Raw genomic sequence first — 21,353 nt, 5'->3', positions numbered from 1 at the left:
CTTTTTAAAGTTCATTGTGGGCTGTTAAAACTTCACGAGAGGTGTTAATGAAGTATGTTTATTTATGGTGTCATGGTACTACTTTATCTGTGGGAGCTCTGAGTCAGCGGCATTGTTGTTGTTATTTCTGAAATGTGTTTCTAATATTCTGTCACCCTTGCGTTTGTAAATGAGGTGGGAAAAACAATAGAGACACCTTAAAATAATGAAGCCCAGTTCAACACCACAACAAACTACAACTTCTGTAATAAATATAGTAAAATTAACACCTTTGTGATATCTGAGAGGCGTCGATTAATGTTTTTATATTAATTGATGATGTAGCGGAGCTTTGGTATTTGATTGCAGGTGTTGTTAATAATGCATGTTTAAAATTGGGATGATTAAGTCCACAGAGCACCATAGACATGATAAAATACAGTAAAAAATAAAGAAGGCTAAAGATTGAACTGAAAGGTAACTCTACAGGATTGTGCTTTTTCGTGCTTTGGTATTTAAAAAGACACAGTAGCATGTCTTTCTGGGAACTCAGGACATAGGAAGGACGTTTTAAGAAGTCTGCACTCTCTTTAAAGATTTCATCCTGTTGCAATTTATCTAACACCCCAAAGGTCAAACTGAAAAATCTTTGATTTGTACTCTTAACAGATAACTCATAAGTGGCGGTCCAGGGATCGACTTGAACTGCTCATCAAAAATAACTCTTCACAACGAGGACGGCAGAATAGAGACTCGTGGCTCTGTGAACATTTTAAAATGTAACATTTGGGTCTGATTGCAGTGTAAATCTGTCCACAGATTACCACAGACTCATTAACTATGAAGTAATGATGTGTCCCAATGGACTTATAAACCCCCTTGCTCAAACTGCCCATATTGTCCTGCACAGTTACACACTCCCTCACTTCCAGCACAAAAAGACCTGCAGTGTTAGTGCTTCTCATTTCATCTGTTGCTCTGACACATGGGGCTGAAATGTGGCAGCTGAAAAGTCGATTGTTTTACAGATCAGAATTTATGTCCACTGCCCTAAATCCCAACAAGAGGGTTGTAGAAATGTTTAGCAGAAGCTGAGGCAGCAGTATGAGGTCAAAGATTCAATGAAACAATCTGTTAATCTACCGCAGATGACTGTGACGAAATAAGAGCCGGTCTGAACCTAACAGAAAACACTGCAGCAGATTGATCAGCCGCTATAAATGATCGTTTTTCTTTTGTTAGTGCTTATTTTAGGTTGTTATGAAGTCCACACAATCAGATTTAGAACAACTACTGTCCCGGTTTTTAGTAAAAGATAAAGGAACAAACACTGAAGAACATCAATGCAGTTAAAAAAGTTAAGCTACAGTGGAGAAATTTGGATGGCTATGGCCGACCTGAAATTCCTGTCTGTAATAGTTTTTCCAAAGTGCTTTCACCTTCGTAATGGTTTTTGTTTCACTCACAGCATCATAATCTCCCAGTGTTGCAACAAAACAAAGGATGCATTGTTGAAAATACATTTGTATAACTCTGAAGATTTGGATCAAGATGAAAAGCTCAAACAACAGTTTTTGTTTAGTCCTATAAAGGTTTTACATGACAACATAAGTATTAAGATCAGCAGGTAGGAGCAATTAAGCATGTTACTTCGAGTCCTGTGCTCATGCACAGATAGCCAGGTTTTGTCATTTTAGGAGACTTTCTGTTTTGTGTGAGGTAGGAGGGGTGTAGAGATGTTTTCCCTGCCCCAGCTTGGGACAACCCTCCTGAAAGAAATAGAACAAGGATGTATTATTAAGAGACAGAGACATGACTGGATTAAAGGATTTGAAATCTCAGCAGACAGCCGTGCCTCAACCTCTGCACCTATGACAAAGCCTCATAGTCCGTCAGTCAGTCACAAAGTGTGTCACGCTAGGACACACAGTTGTGTGCAAAATATCAACATGGCAGATTTTAAAACATCATCGCTCGAAGCTGAATATTGTTTTCTCACACAAATCGGCTGCATTTGTGAAAGAGAAAACAGTGAGTGTGTTTGTATGAGATGGTAAAGATAATTGAGAGGTCATTGTATCCAATTTTAAGTTTGGCTTAAAAAACAAAAAGGAAGTAACACAATCATCTTTACACCCTCAGTGACTCTGCACTGCCATCTAGTGGTCATTTGTGATTTCATTTTTTTCACATGGCAGTAACTGATCTGACTGAACAGCAAAGGAATGAATCACATTTGTTACAATGGAAGACTAAGACTAAATATATTTAAAACTCACAAATCCAATGACTTCTTGCATTTATCTGAAAAATAAACAATATGCACAAAGGTAGAGTTTGGGCTTCTATCCCGTGTGCAGGCCTATTGTGTTTACTTGCATCTAGGTCCTGTGGTATACAAAATGACCCACCCAGTCAACTACTGGAAAGCATTTCCCCTACAATTGAAAGTAAAAACTATGTAGCCTATCAGCTTCCAGGAAGCAATAGCCTAATCGTGTGAATGAAAATAACCCAAGTCCTTCCCTAATCCCTGCCTATCCTTTTTATCTCAGGGTTCAGACCAGTCGGAGCAGTATGGTGCTGTGAGCCTGCTAACACCACAATGCATTCAGTGTCCTGTTAGACAGAGTACTAGTCATAGTTTTTAAATTGTAGTTTAGTTGCATAGCCTATAGTAGTTTGCAGGAGAAAAAATGATTCGACATTTTAGAGCTGCTTTTTACTTGACTTTAGTTTTTCTTCCTGTGTTGGGAACTTCATGTCCTGTACAGTGCAGCTGCTTCTTCCACAAATTAAGTGATGGATCAAAAGCAAGGTAAATATGGCCGTCAGTAGTTTCTATTCTTTGAATTTTATTCTCAGTGCCTGCTTTGACAATGTCTTGCGTGCAAAACTGATTTTCATTGCAGCGTTATTCTATTCAGCCACTCTGTTTAGTGGAGGATTAACTCAGAGTCGCTCTTTAATCTCCTTTGCTTGTTACTGAACAATAGGATACTATGTTTTTCTCCAATAAATGTTGAACAGAGACAATGTATTAAATGAACTACTACTGCTACTGTATATTAGAACTGCAAACCCTTGCAGCTGCATTGCTGTATGTCTCAAATTTCATGTTATTAATAATATTGTTTGGACTTGCAGGAGCGTGCTTTGCAATGATCCACAAATCACTGTGGTTCCTCCAAATTTCCCCACTGACACAGCAAAACTACGTATCGAGAAAACCGCCATCACGAGGATTTCTAGCGACAACTTCCACTACCTCAACAACCTGGAGTTTCTCTGGATGTCTTTCAATTCCCTAAATTCACTGAGTGTTGATAGTTTCCGGGGTCTTTACAATCTGGACGAGCTCAGGTTGGACGGAAACTCCATCACCGCCTTCCCTTGGGAGTCTTTGAGTGACGTGCCAAATCTGAGGCTTCTCGACTTGCACAACAACAAGATCTCCATTATCCCTGCGGAAGCTACCATTTACATTAAGAACATCACCTATCTAGACTTATCCAGCAACAGTCTGACAACCATCCCAGCTGAGGTTCTCACAATGTGGCTGAGTGTGAAGCCATCCCAGGACACAGATTCCTCCAAACTAATTCTTGGTGAGGATTTTGGAAAGTAGTTCTACTGTGTGATGACCACTTTTTTGACACTGGTAGCACATCTGAGTTACGAATGGGTCTATTTGTTCTGAGCTGTGTAAGTAAATCAATTTTTCTCCTTTTGTCATGCTTGGTTTCCTTACAGGTCTCCATGACAACCCATGGCTGTGTGACTGCCGACTCTATGATCTGGTCCAGTTTCAGAAGTCCCCATCATCATCTGTGGCACTCATTGACACCAGGCTGAGGTGTGCTGATCCGGAGAGCCTATCAGGGGTCATGTTCACTGAGGCAGAGCTGCAGCGGTGCCAGGGCCCTCGGGTGCACACGGCTGTGGCTCGTGTTCGGAGCTCACTGGGCAACAACGTGTTGCTGCGCTGTGGCACAGTTGGAGTTCCTATCCCTGAGCTGTCCTGGAGCCGTGCTGATGGCAAGAAAATGAACGGCACTGGCGAGTAACTTATTCTGTTAAAGTCAAGTGTCAATGAGATCCGAGTTATTCTTTTTGTGACATTATGCTTACCTGTTTGCACTTTTTATTTTTCAGTTCAGGAAGAGATTTCAAAAGAAGGCATCATTTGGTCGATCCTGAGCGTGCCTGCAGTCTCCTACCGAGACTCTGGGAAATATGTGTGCAAAGCAACTAACTTCGTGGGCACTGCAGACGCCATCATCTCTTTGGTGATCACAGATTCCTTTCGGTCAGAGGAAGCAGGCGTTGGCGTCACTAAGAGAACCAGAGGGAAAAAGCCTGGTGGGATTGGAAGAGCTGCCTATCAGGAGAAACTCATCGCCAGATATGTTCCTCCACCAACCACCGCAGCTGCACAGCCAATCATTGAACCTCTCAATGGCAAAGGCGTGACTGGCAAATATGAGATAGAGAGCTACAGCATCTCTGGTGGGACCTCTCAGAGAAGAGGCAAAGTGCCAGACCCTCAGAGGCCGGCAGAGGCAGAGCGGAACGCCATGAGTAACTTGGTAGCCAATGCCTCCTCCTTACAGCAAGCTCCAGAAAAAAGGATAGTGCGTTCAGTGAAGGTGATTGGTGACACCGACCATACCGTCTCTCTGAACTGGAGAGCTCCCACTGCCACAAACACCACCGAATTTAGCGTCCTATATGCTATATTTGGTGAGAGAGATATGCGTCGGATCAATGTAGGTGCTGGAAAGAACCGAATCACCATTGACGGCCTTGTGCCGAAGACAAAGTACATTGCTTGTGTTTGCGTCAAAGGCCTGATCCCGAAAAAGGAGCAGTGTGTAATCTTCTCAACAGATGAAGCAGCCAGTGCCAGTGGCACTCAGAAGCTCATTAATGTAGTGGTGATAACGGTAGCATGTGTGATTGCTGTCCCCCTGACACTGATCGTGTGCTGCGGGGCTCTAAAAAAGCGCTGCCAGAAGCTGCTGGGGCGGCAGTCTAAGGAAATGCAGGACTCGTACGTGACATTCGAGACCCTCGGTCCTGGGGCCAAAGCTAAAGGAATGGAGGGCGAGTATCTGACCAGACTAAATCCTGACGAATCTAACAGACTGCTCTCAGCGAGGTCCAGTGTTGATTCAGAGGCCACAGCCCGGACTGAAGGGCCACCTAATGAGTACTTCTGCTAAAACCAAACACACGCCTCTATCAACAGAGGATGCACTTTGTTTTCTAACAGCCTGTTATATGAACAGATAAACCGCTGTGCTCAGACACTCAGAGGAGCCCCTGTTCAGGGTCTTCAGAGGCCATTGTTCTCAGTCAGCATTACATGTATAATATGACTTTACAGCCTTGCTGAAATAAAAAGCACAATTCATTTGGTGGGCGGCGAAAAAGGGAAAACACAGTGAGACAGTATATGAAGATTTACACATGTACATGTGTGCAGAAAAATACTTTTTTTAATATCATCACACATCAACAACACTTTTTAAGGTTGTCTTTTGTGAAAAGTGAATTTTTTTAAAGTGAATTTTTAAGAGGAAAATGGAAATGTTGCCCTAAACTATCCAATTTCTTTTTTGTTTTCCAAGTTGTAACCTCTGTGTTGAAATCTTTATTTAAAACATGACATAGGCTATTTAGATGCATCATCATCATCATCATCAACATAAAAGATGAACAAGCAGTTATTAGTCTACTTTATATGTCAGTATGATGTTAATGTGCCAGGTTGATTGTTGGGGCAAAACCTAAAATAAAATGTACTGTACATTTTACAACATGTAAATATGTGTGACCTGAAATATATCTGTATGCATGAGCGTACTGTATTAAAATAAATATTTTTTATATTGATACAGGCTGACTTTTTTTTTAGCTCTTTGAATAATTCAGCATTCTTCTTGACTGTAGCAGAAATGAGGCTGTAATCAAAACAAACATATGTGACTGTTATAATATACGGAAAAGTCGAAGCGGATGTAACAAAGCATACAGCTAATCTGAGCCAGTTTATAGCATTAAAAACATTTAATGCTTCGTAAAACCCGCTTAAAGTAGCATGCGGGTGAGCTGGATCTGGATATATTACATAAAAAAAAAAAAGCACCAGTGAAGATCTGGTTATAACCCTCGTTTCATTACACATGCTACCAGCGCATCAGTGTTGGTCAGTCGATGGGACCGAAGAGATTTTCAGAGAGAGATTCACGTTGATCAGAGGATGTGATCCTCTAACTTTTCCTGTGGCACATTTTAAACCCAAAGTATATTGTACTGTACGAATGTGTGGAGTGATTCACTCACATCACATGTCCATATGCCCACGTCGTTATGTCCATAACAAATGTAAATTAACTCTGGGCCACTGACTGTTTTGTCTTAAATAGACCATAATAATAATAATAATAATAATAATAATAATAATAATAATAATAATAATAATAATAATAATAATAATAATAATAATATATAATAATAATATATAATAATAATAATATATATAATAATAATAAGCTCAGGTCAAGCAGATGCTCCTGAATGATAAAATAGTAAATCTTTAATTTAAATGTTATGTGGGTGATTGGCTGCATTACACATTATTACAGATTATTAATCTCTTTGTTTGTTGGACATATTCGAGGCTGATACTACAGCTCTGTAGATGTAGTCTGTTTTCACACTTGTGCTATACGCTGATTCGCTCTTTAACAACCTGAGAAACAACCAGTGTTCAGATTATTGAGGTCAGATTACAGTCCTCTCCAGACATCTGTCTCTGTGCAGCCCTCCCTCTCTGTGCTGCTAAACCCGACGGGCTGCGGCCCACTTAATGCAGATGAGCCTCCTGTCGTGTGTCAGTGCCTGTGCTTTAGTAGGGGACAAATAAATCAAATTAGACTGATGCTAAGTGATTCTGGGGTCATTCTTGAATGCAGAACTGCAATACAACAACACATAACGTACTGAATCTGCATTGAACAACATTTCTGGAAACTGTTGAGCAGCTCTGACGATGTTTTTCTTTTACACACAGTTGAAAAAAGTAGAACGTTGCTATAAATAAACCTTTTACTGCGTGTCACACGTCACTTGGCATCTTACTGTAAGTGTTACGTGAAGGAAGATTAAGGTAATAGGCTTTCTTCCATGCTGCACCTGGGCATGTCCTGCCCTCACAGACCTATTTTATATGCTCTTCCAGCAATATGGACGCCTTTCATATTGCATTATGGATTTCTTTGTTGTCTCATCTCATCACCTCTGGATCATCAACTTGTCTGATTGACTGCTCCTGCACAGACGATAACTTAGGAAGGTAAGTTACTACTAAAATAATACAGACTCCTACAAGTAGGCTCTGTTTTAGCCATAATCCCTTTTTAGATGCGAGTGTCATCTTGATTATCAACAGCAAATTGAATTCTTATAAAATTAATTTAAGACTTTTCACAGTTTAGCAAAGAAAAATTTAATTAGCAGTGAAAACACATGGACTGTCATCAATACTGTATATGTTATATTACCATTACAGGTCTTTACTATGTATGGAAGCCTCCATTAGACAAATCCCAGAGGATATCCCACACGATTTCACTAAAATCAGAATGGAAAACTGCCACTTGACTGAGTTACTGCCAGGATCTTTCTCCAAAGTTAGTGCCCTGGAGTTCCTCTGGTTGAATTTCAATGAAATCACAGTGATGAACATCAAAAGCCTGGCGGGACTGGCTAACCTGACAGAGCTGAGGCTTCAAGGGAACAAGTTAACTTCAGTGCCATGGATGGCGTTTCAGGACACACCAAAGCTCAAGATTTTGGACCTAAAGCACAATCGCCTGGATGTCCTACCTGAACATGCTCTGAGACACTTACCCGCTCTGACCTATTTAGATTTATCCTTCAATCAGCTTAGTATTATATCAAAAGATGTCTTTATTAATTGGCCTCTTTACCAAGCATCAGAAAAAACGTGGGAGAAGGAAGGGATGTTCTCCAATGTGGTCCTAGCGCTGCACGACAACCCCTGGTTGTGTGACTGTCGCCTCAAAGGCTTTGTTGAGTTCATCAGGAGGGTCAGCCCTCCCATCATTCTCATGAACTCTTATTTGACGTGCTCAGGCCCAGTTTCCAAAGCTGGCAGGTTTTTCCACGAGACCCAGTTAAAAAGCTGCACGAAGCCACAAGCCTCCGCCCCGGAGACTAATATCACTTCACCCCTTGGAGAAAGTGTAACACTCACATGCTTTGTCACAGCCAGGCCAGCAGCAACCATTCAGTGGGTGTACAGTCTGAAGATTATAAGAGGATTTGCAGGTAAGATGTTTTTAGATGTTTTCAAGTAAATATATATATATCTTTATCATATTAAAACAAGCCTCTGGTTTAAATGCACTCATGCTGTTTTCTCTCTGCAGTTACTGAGACTTCCGTAGACGAGGACACTAGGACTTCCCAGCTCGTGATCCCCACTCTTCACCTGGCAGACCGAGGACTCTACACCTGCACTGCCAACAACTTCATTGGAAACGCTTCTGTCAGTATCACAGTCGACATCCACTACTCCAATTACTCTGCTCCTCCCCCTCCACCTGCCCCCATGGTGTCTAATAAGAATGCCCACATTGATGTCCGCATTGCAAAACAAACAGTTTACGGTATCACCCTGGAGTGGCACGCAACAACAGACAACCCAGCGGAAACCTGGTTCACAATCCACTTTGGCAAATCGGATTCACCTAAAAAGGAGATGATTTACATCGGCCCTGGAACCAACAGCTACTCATTCAGCAACCTGCTTCCCATCACCAAGTACGAGGTGTGTGTGACCCTGAAGAATCACCCTCCAAAGGTGGGCCAGTGCATTATGTTTGTGACAGGAAGCGACGTCAGCGAGCTGGAGCAAAGACAGAGGCTCATCCACATTATAGTCATTGTGTGCGCCATGGTGCTGGCTGTACCAGTCGGCATGTTTGCCTGCACCACAGAAGCCAGGTGCAGGTGCGTGGAGGAATGCACGGATTTGTGGAATAAGCGCAGACTTCACAAAGAAGAAACAGAAAGGCAGGACACATTTGACAGCCTGCAAGTGGCCAGCGACGAGGGCCTGTGCAGACACTCGAAGGAAAAGTCAAAAAAGAGGGAGATGTCTGAGGATAGGTGTAAAGGAGGCAGTGCAGCTCATCTGTATTAGTATTGCCATTGTTTTTATTATGTGTTATCATTACATGTCAGTCACACAGTTAAGCATCAGATATTCCAAAAACAAATACCTGTACGTATTTAATAGAAAAGCAGGTGCTTTCTGTAGCTTTTTGTCTTGAATGCAGTGATGAGACAAACTGGAGCTATCATTAATATAGAAATCGAAGTCTCAAGCTCAAAATAGGGATGGACGCCTTTATTCCTTGTTATAAGGGGAGTATGTTGTTATATGTGTTCACAGATAGAAGTTTGTATTAAAATGTATCTGTAATTTTTTACTGCCTTTATACAAAATGCAAAAATGTGCACTTGGGAATTCCTTTATTTAATGTTAATGTCATCAAACTAAATTCTCATAAAGAGGTCTGTATGTGGCTTATGATTCAGAAGATGTGTGTTTTGCTTTTTACTGTGGCCTTGTAATGGAATTAAACTATGTTTGTGGATTAAAGTCAAAGACGAATGCAGAGACATTCTCTGATTTCAGTTTTTAGTACAATCGCTCTGAGGATTTGTTACATAATCAGTGTTTTGCTTTGCATTTATACGTACACTTGTAAGCAGATTAAAGTGATTTTCTATGTGAATCCTAGTCAGCAGAACATGATATTTCTATTTAATGCCAGCTCTGAGCTCCCTCTATTTGCACAAGCAAACTGAGAGTACATGCAACATTTTCAATTAGTGTTTGAGATGAGATTGTTAATTGAAGATAAATGATTTCTATAATATGTAAAACTCTTTCATATTAAACGACATTAAACTATGATGACATGGACAAAATGGACAAAATAGAGCACAGGCCAAATTCTTTTCAAATATTTATTCAAAAGACGTACAAAGACAGTACAAATGTTACTGTGAAGGAATAGGCAAGTGTATGGTTATGGTTAAGATATATAGTTTATCTCAACTTATTTAAGCTAGCTATAAGTTGAGGATAGTCAGATACATTGTGTGTTACAGTAATGAAATGCCTAATTTGATTTGCCTACATTTGAAGGCATTGGAGAGTAACATGGAAAACAACTGTGTGTTGACCCTCTATGTTCGACACTGACTCTATATTCAGATATTTATATCTATAAGAGATGTCCAGGCAGTTATATACAAAGCAATCTGAGCATGAAAACTTCCATCATACAACTTTTAACCAACTACTATTGGATTCAGGTTGTTTCTTTTGTACACAGCTATTTACTGCTGCTATAAGATACAACTAAGAAATGTTAATAAGTTGTCATATATGTTTACTGAAAATAAAGAAAATAATACATTACTGTACATTTAAAATTGACCCATGTATATACAAAAGCATTTTTCTACAGTTACACATTCAAATAAATAAAAGCAACTCAGCTTGTGTTCCTGTGAAAACCTACAGTGGCACATTGTAATCATACAAAAGAGCAACTTCTCAGCTTGCAAGCGGCTGATGCAACACAGTAAAAATATGAACACACAGGTCCTTTAGCACTTCATTTTAAGCAGTGGTGTGTTTAATGACCAATGTCATCAGCTACACACTCTAGTGGGCAAGAAGACTTTTTTTTTAGGATTTAACGGGTGAAATCCTTATTCTGTGTGGAAAACATAACAACACACTTTTCAGGAAGTTATGCAACCTATATGTAAATAGAAAGTCTCTGTAATCCTCTCCCTGGGCAATTTACAGTGGTGCGTCCTACTGTTTGGATGATGTAATCCCCCTCAAGATGGCAGTGTGGTGAATCTGCGGATGCACAGCCGAGTCGAGCTTCCTCCTCTCCCTAACTCAGTAGTGACCACTGCACCCTCAATAGGAGTGGAGCTCGGTTGGTTAATATCGCCTTAATACATAAATATTTGTAAACCTTGCTGTTTTACCTTAAAGTTGTGAATAATTTACAGGTAGGCCCACCCTACCAGATCATCAAAAGAGGTTCCAGTGAGGACTCTCAGACAACAGATGAGCTAAGAGCATAGCGTTGTCAAAGAAATGGACCGGGCAACCATAAACAAGACATTTGAAAGACACAGCTAATAATAACCTTGGTTGCTCTCAATTATTTTCTGCTCCAGCTTCATTTTAAGCTCCGACACTAAAGCAGAGCTGATATTTCCCTCTTTGCGGCGACTAGATTTGGCTTTCTTTGAGCCTTTGGAGGCCAGTGCGCCAGATATTGTTGGGACCGCCCGGGGCCTCTCAGAGGGTCGTGTGTTAGACGGGGGTGGAGGCGGCAGACATGGAGCACTGGGAGGTGGAGGCTTTGGCCGGGGGCTGCTGGTGTCCCGCGTAGGGCTGTTCTCTGGGTCATCAATGAGGAACTTGTCTGCAAGGTTGTTAAATTTAATAACGGGCATCTTGAAGGTCCACGGCTGCTGTTCCCTAGGTCGTCTCTTAATGATGCGACGCACAGGCATGATCCTGTTGGACTTTGAGTTGCGCATGTACATAGCCGTAGAGATCAAGACAGTCACCCCTACCAACATGCTAATGATAACAGTGACCATGCCTATAGCTTTTACAGGATTGTCCCTACTTTTCATTAAAAAGACAGCCATAGGCCCCTTGAGAGGAGTCTGTAAAAGAGCACAAATAAAATATTGTAAATCAAGCCCAAGGGACTGGATTCAAGCGTTAACACAGCATGTGCATGCAAGCATTAGAGGTGGATGAGCAAAGCACTGACAGAGGAGGCCCAAACAACAAGTCTATTTACAACGTAACGCTTCCACACTCAGTCATCTGTCTTCCTCTGTCCTACAGCACAGGACTGCTGATACAAAACTAAAACAAAGCACAGCACTAGTCTTTGGGAATGCGTCTGGCAGTGCGGTGCCTTAAGATTTTCTCTTCGACATGTGACTCATATGAAACGTACAAGAACAATGACGTAACACCAGAACACAGTGAAGTGTATGTTCGTGTAGAACGACATAGATATTGATGAGCAAATCCAGGTTAAATAACAAGGAAAATGCTCGAACTTACTCACTCTCAAAGCCAATAATCTGAGTCATGATCTAGAAAAACTCAAAACTTAAAACAACAAAAACAAATAGATAAAAAAGGTTTATCGTATGAATATGTTTTTACATGAAATGTGCTCCAGTACTCTTTTACAGACAATAGTCAAACAGTAAAAAAGAATCTTTTTGAGTTATGAATGAATAATAAAGTACAGTACAGGCGTCAAATATGTCTCATTTGATTCTGCGGACTACTTTAATATAATTACTTTCAGGGTTGATTCTGGACTTTTTCACTGCATTACAGTACAAAATTGTGGATATGCATATTGTCAGTAAAATGAGGGACATGACGATGCTGAAACAAATTCCAAAAACAGTCAGTGGACGCTTGCTGAGGCCCATGAAGTATGAAACAACTCGACCTTTGATCTGAAAAGCACGATACACGACACAGAAACAAAACCAAAAACACTGAGTCAACTCACCATGTGGAGTGAACAAATGAATACATGATGAACACATAAACAGTAGCATGAAGAAAACACCGGATTATGCAAATGAGAAAAATCTTTTAGGATCACAATGATGAAGAGACCAAAAGTCAAGTGGCAGATCAGTGGCCTGAATAGTTGATTCTAAAATAACTGGTCGAGTAACTCTGAGTTGATCAGACGTTAATACTAAGCATCAGAGATGTGACTGATTGTCACAAAACAACAGCAGTGTATGTTTCTGAAGCTGTACTAATCAACATTCAATGGTTAATGAAGAAAAATAAGGAAAAGAAATGGAAAAAATGTACTTTATAATTGTGAATAGTTGAAAATGATCATTCGTTATTTACTGCTAATATTACTTCTAAATGCTTAGAAAGGCACCTCAGTAAAATGTATTATTATTATTATTTATGTTAATGATTTGTGATTGGCTGAAACAAGAATGCTGAGTTAGCAGCTGCGTAGCATGGTAGCATGGTAGCAAATATTAGTTGAACTGCTTTAATCTACATCTCAAGCTTGAAGTGTAAAGCGCTGCGAGCATGTTGCGAGCGTGCTGCGAGTCAAAGCAAGTCTTACCGCCTCGGTGATGTCGATATTGACCACGGCTGTTGTGCTGAAAGATGGAGATCCTCTGTCCCTGGCCTGGACCACCAGAGACCATTTGCAGTCTTTCTGCTTGGTAATGTTCTGCACAATCTCCATGGACTTGATGTATGGCTTCAGCTTGATCTCCCCAGTGTCAGCATTGATGTCAAATGCATTGTCAGGATCTGCTGTCATGATGGAGTATTCAATGACGTTGTTTGGAGACTCTGCATCTTCATCAACCGCCTGCAGAAGAACAACTCATTATAGTCATTTCAAAAACTTCCATAATAGATTCTATTAGGTCAAAACCCAAATGCTATGTTGCTGTATTTGTGGATCATATTACAAGTTTAGGGCCTAGAAGGGGAATTTTGTTCCAGCATAACACACCTCTACTCTGACAGGTGTTCCAATAATCATTGTCTTCTCCAGGAGTTCGTCATCAAACACGGGGGAGTGGTCGTTCATGTCAAGGACGGTGACAAAGACTTCGGCTAGGCTGTATTTCCCCTCCGAATCTTCAGCCTTGACGTAGAAGTTGTATTTAGACCTGACTTCAGCATCCAAACTGGTCCACGGCTGTGTGAAGATGAGGCCTGATGTTGGGTGGATGGCAAACCTGCGTTCCAGAACAGTTCAGACGGCGTATGAGTCACAGCCACAGCTGCCCATTTAGTGTCAAACACTCTGTGCCAACAGACCAGATGTTTCTAATACCGGCATCGTTATTCACAGTCAAGTGATATTTACATCAGATGCTGTGAATCTCCACATAACTCATTTGCAGAGCCTGTTTTTTAATTGTTATTCCACTGTCTTTAGATTTGATATGAAACTGTAATTTACACATGGGCATTAAAATAGCTAACTGAAAGGATTCTGCAGCATTTGTTTCTTTGTTCAGGCTTTTCCTTTTAGAGATCTTTGTAGCTCAGGCTTTCAGCCATTTTATTCAGCCGTCTCTTCTATCTTGTTTTTCACTGTGAAAATTCACAAGTTGCCTTGAAACTGATAACTTTCGCACAATTAACTCAGGTCGTTGCCTGCTGACAAGCATAAATTCTCACTTTTCCTTCACTGCATGCTGCCTTGCTTTTCAAAGCTGCCGTTTCTGTGGCTCCAGCTGTCACATTGCATGTTAATTGGCTCTCCCTATACGAAACAGGCCAGGCTGTCTATTTTTAACCCTCCAATCCAATTAGGAGATTAGCTAGCATCTTGCAGCCATTTTAGAGCGAGCTGTTTGTGCAGCAGAGGGGCCAATCAAACTGGTTTCCTGCTCACCTCTTCCATCAAAGAGACAATGATGAATCGAGACTTGTGTCCTCTTGGCTGAGTTTACCAAATACCCTGAACCTCTCAACAACTTTTTCGTATTCATCAAATAATGCAAATATGTGTTAGTTTGTAAAATGTGCTTTTTTGGAACTCTTCAGTATATGATCAGATCGAACCTACACTGTAATCTGGTGGGAATGTAAGGTTTTTACTCACAAATCTGATCCTGATCCATAAATCGTGTATTTGACTTCACCCCAAGGCCCTGAATCTGGATCAGTTGCCTAGAGTAAAACAACAAGACAACAATCAGAAGCCTTGTACATATAGCAAATACAATAATGAAGACACTTTGTATAATTACTGGGAGGCAAAAAAAGTTAAACTAGATAGTCGGTTTAGATGTACTTTACTGGAGCTAGTCGAGGATAACCAACTACCCAGGGTCTTAAACTCATGTACAAAGAGTAGGGAGGTGCTACGTGGAAATGGAGGCGGAAGTGATTAACCTTGGGGCAAAATTAAGCTTTTTATTCCCTACTGCGTAGCTTGGACATAGTGCCTGGCTGCAGGAAACATGCAGCACAGTGTAATGAAGAGGATTATATACTTTATTGTATACCCCTCCCTGAGGTATGACAGAAAGCATATGTCATCGTGTCACATGGAACCATGATTTTTATAACTAGGAACAAAAACAACAAATCCAGGAACCACTGAGCTCTTTTGATCTAGCGACAACCTGCTTTTATCCACTGAACTGCTTGGAATAATATGCATATGTTGTTGGAGTGATGGCTTATGTAATGACTTTGTTAAGGTAAAAGCACAGTTTAGTCTCGATTGACTCACTGTTACAGAGACAACGCTGGACCCTCCAAGAGAGTTCTCAGGAACCCTGGCAATGTAGTACTCAGATGTAAACTTGGGGATGTTGTCGTTGGTGTCCAGCAGGTTGATCACTATGTCAGCCGTTGCACTAAACCGCTCAGGAGTGTCAATCTCCACCGCCAACAACTGTAGAGATACACATGCCAAGTGTGATTAAATTAAATTAGTGCTTTTTAGTCAATTAGTTTATTAACAAACAAGTAAGTAAGTGTCTACAGCCACATTAGAGGCTCTGTGAAGCTTTAATGCAGTTAAAGCACGGTCTCTAATAACTGAGTGACGTGTAGCATCAAGTCTGACCTTAAATGAAAGAGTTGGTCCCTTTTCAAAGTCAATGCCAGTTGTATCTTCCACGATGATGGTCACCTGTGCTTCATTGAGGACTGTCTGTGGAACCACTCGCAACACTCGGCTTGGCCCCACTAGTCTCAGTTTAAACTTAGCATTTGCTCCCTAGAAAGAAAAATAAACAGTTGAAACATCAATTATTACAAGAGGTTTAATGAGAAACAGTTTTATTTAATGAACATTTTAAATAGTGCTACATAACACATGCACATACTTTGAGGCTAGTTGGCAGATATTACTGCTGCAGCCAGAGATGCAAGTGTATAGCAGCAGAGGAACAAGCACAACATAAAAAGGTCCTAACCCTAAACCAAATCTTAATCCTAACCCCCTTTGTGTACATGTTAAATTTATTGACATGTACTGTAACAGCCCGTTTTAAAGTGGATGCTCTATAATAATCCCTGAGAACCCAAAGGAACCAGTGGGTCAGGAGTGAAGTCAGGGAAGAAGCCTACCTGATCAGAGTCATTGACGGTGATCTTAAAGCCTCGTAGGATCTCTCCTGCAGGAGGATGCTCATACATGGTGACCTCGAACTTGCTCTGTGGTCCGTTTTCTCCATAAAAAGTTGGAGGGTGGTTGTTGAGATCCACCACCCGGACTGTCACTGTGGTAACATCGAAGTCCAACAGCTGATCGTTTGGTCCTACTTCAGATGCCTGGGTTAAAAAAAACAAAACACTGATCAACACACATTGAGTGGCAACAATAAAAGAGAACAAATAAGATGATAATGTGATTCCTAAAAACGAACATTACCTTCACTTTAATTTCATATAATTCGTTTTTCAGAAGAGATGGATATGTTGTCAGAGTGATGCATCCACTTGTACTATTTATGTCAAAAACACCATCACTACCTGAAAAGTGATGACAGAAATGTGCTGCACTTGAAAACTATTCACAATTTAACAAAAGAAAAACAAGTTAGTTGAAATTCTATTCCTAATGAAGTGTTCTTACCATTAATAATAGAATAATGTATGGGGTTAGGAATGCCTTGATCTCCATCTTTAGCATACACCGTGAATATTTCAGAACCCTGAAAGGAAACAAAATCAATACCATAGACGTTTACTTTATATAAACAAGATCAACCTCACAGGGTCATATATAAAAAAGAGAACTTACAGGAACTGAGACTTCATAGATGTAGCCAAAGTAAGGGGTTCCTATGAAAGATGGAGGCATGTCTTGGGCATCGATGACATTAATTGTTATGGTGGCTGTGGAGGTCAACACCTGGTGCTTTCCCTTGTATCTTCCACCTCCATCCTATGAAAATGGGAGGCAGAGTTTTTGATGTTCATACTTATGTTTTTCTTTCAGACTGCACAAATGTATATATGAGAAAGATACATGATTATAACAAACAGAAGACACATGACTAAAGTTTTCATTACTTTTCAGTCAGCTTCCTGTGCTTTCCTTTTCTTGCCAATGGTAACAAAAGTTGTTAACAGATTTAGTTTGAGCAACTAGTATAAAAGCAACGCTCTTGGAGAAAACACTCAGCACTTGGATGCTTAAAACCACAATATGGATTCATCTGAAACTTGAAATACTTGGTTAAGTTGGAAAATCTTACAAACCAAGTTTCTCACAATGCCATTTTTTACAGCACCCGAAAAGAGAAATCAGAGGATAAATTCAAACACCATCCTCTCACCTTAGCAACCACTGTCACGAAATGTGTTGGTGTGGTCTCGTAGTCCAGAGTCTCACCAGGTTTGACTCTGAGGATCCCACTGTGTCCATCAATGGTGAACTTGGCAAATGGGGAGGCCTGACAATGTTGAGAGCCACACAGTACGTAGTGATTAAGATAGCAGTGAACATATGTCATATGTGCTTCATTTGAAAGAACCCTCTATTCAATATTCAATATTGACCTGCTTCAATTTAGCTCTGTCATTTTTTCTTCACACCTCCATCGGGAGGGTTCAGTCTAGCATTTGACACACGAACAGTAACAACTACTGTGCTGTCAGCTGTTGGCCCAGACCTAACCCTAAGCCCCTATTAAGCCTTCAATGCTTTGCTGAAATGTAATTGAAATTTAATCCACTAAAGTAACACTGTTTCCCGACTGCTCTCTGGTACGAGATTAATCTTTCCCCTCCACACACTGTCCCATCATTTGAATGCTCTTTTTGTCCGTCTGGTCTTAGCCCCGCGTGTTAGGGTCATGTCAAGCCAGTTAACAGTATTGTGGATAATAACTGTGGAGTTGGAATCATAGAAATAATCAGTTTTTCAAACAGATTACAGAGGGGGAATGGAGTCAATCAATCGAAAAAACATAAATACAAAAGTGTGAAACAGTAAAAAGTGAAAAATGTTGAGAAACTGTAAAAAGGAACACTTGCAAATGCATGTTTTTAAAAAGGCTAAAGTAAACACCACAATTTACTCTGTGTGTTCCTGAAATTCAGTAGTAACCTACAGTGTAACATTTTTCAGCAGCCTAGTTTTCATTGACTTGCAAGAAGACTTCATATCTAGCACTTCACTTCAGTAGGACGTGGCTTTTAGTAGTGCCAGAGTCACCTTCGTACATCATTTGCATCACAATCAAGCTGTAAAATTACTTGTAGATAATATGAGACGCTGCCTCCTGAGCCCATATCTTTATCCACAGCTTGGACTCTGTAGATGCTACTTCCTGGAGCTGTGTCCTGGTGAAGAGACAGAAGACTTTTATTATTTGTTTGAGTCACTTATTAGATTTGGATGACTGAGACGTCTGAAAGGGATTTACTGTCTTTTCCTACTTTATGTTACAGGAGATGCACATGCGTGATAAACTATACCTCTGGGATATCAATGATGAAAGGCAGGTTTTGAAATTCAGGTGATTCATCATTGGTGTCTGTGACAAACACTCTCACTGTCTCCACAACCTGAAAGCAAATACAAACAGGAAAAGATCATTTTCCACAGTACAGACTCTAATGTTAGAAAAGCAAAAGTGAGATTAATGCGGTGAATTCATGACAATTACTTACTTTATTGCGACCGTCTGTTATGCTCACGAGCACTGAGATTTCATCCTGTTTCTGCAAAGGCAATGTAAATGACACTTTAAGCCACTGTGGTGACACATTTCCAGCAGGTTTCTTCAAAATAGGAGTTAATTAACAGTCTCACCTCTCTGTCGAGCTCATGAATTAGAGTCACGTTTCCAGATTTAGGATCCACCCTGAAATATTCTTTGGAGCCCTTTTCGAAACTGAGACCATATCGCACTGGATCCCCTTCTAGATCGGTGCCATTCAGGATGTATATCTGTGTTCCTGTATGGAAGAATGATATAATAATAGGGTCAACTGTCAAATGATGCAAAAAAACCTAAACATTTCTATGATGCAGTCAGGGAACAAACATTGCAGTTTCATTTCCCAGTGTCCACAGCACGCTCCATAATCAGGTCTGATGAGCCACCACCCATATTGTCTTCCTGTAAGTCTTAATGTACGTCACAATCCAAAAGGTATTACAGTGATTACCTGGAGCCTCATATCAGCGATAATTTTATTGTTACATGTTTGAATAAACACCTTTAAACTAAACTAGACTTTATTTTGCACTAAAATGAAACTAATGTCTGATAGTCAAAGACATTATTAGTGACTTACCAACCGGTGTGTCCTCAGAGATGCTAAACAAGGCCATATTCCCATTTGTACTGCTGGGACCATTATCGTAAAAATATGGAGCATAGTCGGATTGTCCTTCATTGGAAAACAAAAAAAACATGTTTTAAGTTATCAGAGCAGAGAAAAAATAGTAAAATAATAACTAAACCTGTCTCATGCTACTTAATATACTGTAGAACCTGAACAATGAGGCATAAATTATGCAGATGTGTCCACATTTTGTTCTATTTCTATTGGAAATTCTTATATAAGTAAGTAATAACTGTTGCACTCACTTGCTAAAAAGAGCAGCAACCAAAACAGGATGAAAATGAACATTAAATATATTAGTATTTAAGTTCCAGAAAGCACATAACCACACATTTAAATGTGAATAGTCTACACTCAGATAGACATGCCCTGTGTGCGTTAGAGGATTAACCGGATAAGAGCAACGCAAGAAGTCTTAACCAACACACCAAGACGAAGAAAATGAAAAACAAAGCCTACCCAAGGTGAAGTGAAGCAGGAGGAGGAATAGTAAAGCATGTGTTTTCCTTTCTTTCTTCATCCTGGTGGGGAGGTAAGGCTTGGCTGGCTCATGTGGAAGGCTTGGTGGAGGGAAAGCGAGCAGCGAATGTCGTGCCCTTCTGGAGGCGTCTCAGCAGCTCAGGAAGAAGAGGCTGGGACAGATTCTCAGGCACTAATCCAGTGACGCATCCCTTCTCTCTGCAGACATCTTCTAGCAGCCTGCTCACACTTAGACTTCTCCTGAAAAACTAAACGTGGAGGGAAAAGAGCCCAGCTTTCACACAATATGGTGTCATCATCACACCTCTGCACACGTGACAGTGTATACGAGTCACTGCATCCACGAATACTGTTAAATCATAGACTTACTCACGTAATACACCTATTTAGATTTGCTATAAAGTGATTGAAATGTGTATGATATTAAATTTTATCAAGTTTATCCACATTCTAGTCATGTGTACACATGTGACACATTTGTCTCTCTCACTGGTGTTTTAAAAGGTTTCAGCAAACTCAATACTCACTTGTAGTGAGTCCCACTGGCCTGAAGAGTGTCGTGGTTACTCCTCTTGGCAGCCCGCTGACCCACACAAGCCGGAGCTATACTTGTGAATCGCTGATGCACTAATTAACAAGAGCCTCTCTTTGGCCTTCGTAGTCCACTTACCTCTGGAAACCCGGTGACACGTCAATCACTAGGCCTCAACTCTCAAACATGACTCAAAGGGGGGTATTACAATCAGTTAATACAAAGAGTAAATATTGTTTTATATAAAAATTTTGAGCTGCAAACTAATTTGCCATCCCACCTCATAGAGGTGCAGTATGTCATGCTACAGATGACGTTTGCCACTAAGTCCTGTGGTACAGTATGAATCAGCTGCAGCTTTAGCAGGTCAAAACCAAAACAGTGTTATATGGGAGAGAGGTACAGTCCAAAAATAAACAGATAAAAGAAGTGAAATTCTCTAAAGGCCAAAGTGGAAAACTGAGTGTCACGTTTTGCACCCTTCTCCATTTCTGATGACAGCTGTGAGGCTGATACATCATACTTTTTCATTTAAGGTGCGATTTTCACTTTTGCCTTGAGCAAATTTTGCACTTTTTCTTTCATATTTTAAAATGTCATATACTTATAAGGAGGTGTCATGCGAGTACATGTATTCCTGCCGTTTCAGTGTGCGTGTTAAGTGAATTGACTTACTCAATTAGAGGTGCAGACGTATGCGCTTCCTGTATTCACAGGTATAAAAATAATGTCTGACGTTCAGTGACACACTCATACATCTTAATAGTTAGCAGCCAATGATACATCTGCTATGTTGACTAAAATAAATGCAGAACCCATGACCTGCTTTGTGTTCATACTGGAGTTTGGCAATGCAGGCACAGT

General features: G+C 40.5%; 3 protein-coding genes across 4 annotated transcripts; 2 read left to right on the top strand and 1 right to left on the bottom strand.

The window, feature by feature from the left end:
* Nucleotides 1–2,675: 2,675 nt before the first annotated feature.
* On the top strand, nt 2,676–5,204 carry lrit1b (leucine-rich repeat, immunoglobulin-like and transmembrane domains 1b). Its single transcript, XM_026351799.1, has 4 exons — nt 2,676–2,797; nt 3,127–3,587; nt 3,733–4,038; nt 4,135–5,204. The coding sequence occupies exons 1-4, from the start codon at nt 2,676–2,678 to the stop codon at nt 5,202–5,204; spliced, it is 1,959 nt and encodes a 652-aa protein (XP_026207584.1).
* A 2,025-nt stretch (nt 5,205–7,229) lies between these two features.
* LOC113156694 (leucine-rich repeat, immunoglobulin-like domain and transmembrane domain-containing protein 2) lies at nt 7,230–9,214 on the top strand. The gene is made up of 3 exons (XM_026351939.1): nt 7,230–7,339; nt 7,556–8,337; nt 8,439–9,214. The coding sequence occupies exons 1-3, from the start codon at nt 7,230–7,232 to the stop codon at nt 9,212–9,214; spliced, it is 1,668 nt and encodes a 555-aa protein (XP_026207724.1).
* Nucleotides 9,215–10,067: 853 nt separating this feature from the next.
* On the bottom strand, nt 10,068–20,073 carry LOC113156427 (cadherin-related family member 1). Of its 2 annotated transcripts, XM_026351571.1 has the most exons (18): nt 19,937–20,073; nt 19,723–19,725; nt 19,427–19,522; nt 18,939–19,084; nt 18,797–18,847; nt 18,602–18,691; nt 18,380–18,466; nt 17,458–17,574; nt 16,920–17,063; nt 16,752–16,830; nt 16,548–16,648; nt 16,244–16,447; nt 15,738–15,890; nt 15,399–15,563; nt 14,763–14,830; nt 13,659–13,887; nt 13,257–13,511; nt 10,068–11,787 (listed from the first exon to the last, which is right to left on the bottom strand). In XM_026351571.1, exons 1-18 carry the CDS (start codon nt 19,995–19,997, stop codon nt 11,245–11,247), a joined length of 2,592 nt encoding a protein of 863 aa, XP_026207356.1. In that variant the 5' UTR covers nt 19,998–20,073; the 3' UTR covers nt 10,068–11,244. The 2 variants fall into 2 exon arrangements, with proteins under 2 accessions (XP_026207356.1, XP_026207358.1); XM_026351573.1 differs by lacking the exon at nt 19,723–19,725.
* Nucleotides 20,074–21,353: the final 1,280 nt, after the last annotated feature.

This window comes from Anabas testudineus, chromosome 19 (genome assembly GCF_900324465.2).
Source record: "Anabas testudineus chromosome 19, fAnaTes1.2, whole genome shotgun sequence".
In the NCBI taxonomy this organism is placed as follows: Eukaryota; Metazoa; Chordata; class Actinopteri; order Anabantiformes; family Anabantidae; genus Anabas; species Anabas testudineus.
This window is presented reverse-complemented; position numbering and strand designations above follow the sequence as displayed.

Excerpts from the sequence above, each read along its gene's own strand:
- LOC113156694 (XM_026351939.1), top strand. The coding sequence starts at position 7,230 with ATGGACGCCTTTCATATTGCATTATGGATTTCTTTGTTGTCTCATCTC. Across the intron at positions 7,340-7,555 it reads ACAGACGATAACTTAGGAAG|GTCTTTACTATGTATGGAAG; the intron begins GTAAGTTACTAC and ends TTACCATTACAG. Across the intron at positions 8,338-8,438 it reads GATTATAAGAGGATTTGCAG|TTACTGAGACTTCCGTAGAC; the intron begins GTAAGATGTTTT and ends TTCTCTCTGCAG.
- LOC113156427 (XM_026351571.1), bottom strand. The coding sequence starts at position 19,997 with ATGAAGAAAGAAAGGAAAACACATGCTTTACTATTCCTCCTCCTGCTT. Across the intron at positions 17,064-17,457 it reads TCGTGACAGTGGTTGCTAAG|GATGGAGGTGGAAGATACAA; the intron begins GTGAGAGGATGG and ends CCATTTTCATAG. Across the intron at positions 16,649-16,751 it reads ACATTATTCTATTATTAATG|GTAGTGATGGTGTTTTTGAC; the intron begins GTAAGAACACTT and ends ATCACTTTTCAG.
- lrit1b (XM_026351799.1), top strand. The coding sequence starts at position 2,676 with ATGATTCGACATTTTAGAGCTGCTTTTTACTTGACTTTAGTTTTTCTT. Across the intron at positions 2,798-3,126 it reads AGTGATGGATCAAAAGCAAG|GAGCGTGCTTTGCAATGATC; the intron begins GTAAATATGGCC and ends TTGGACTTGCAG. Across the intron at positions 4,039-4,134 it reads CAAGAAAATGAACGGCACTG|TTCAGGAAGAGATTTCAAAA; the intron begins GCGAGTAACTTA and ends TTTATTTTTCAG.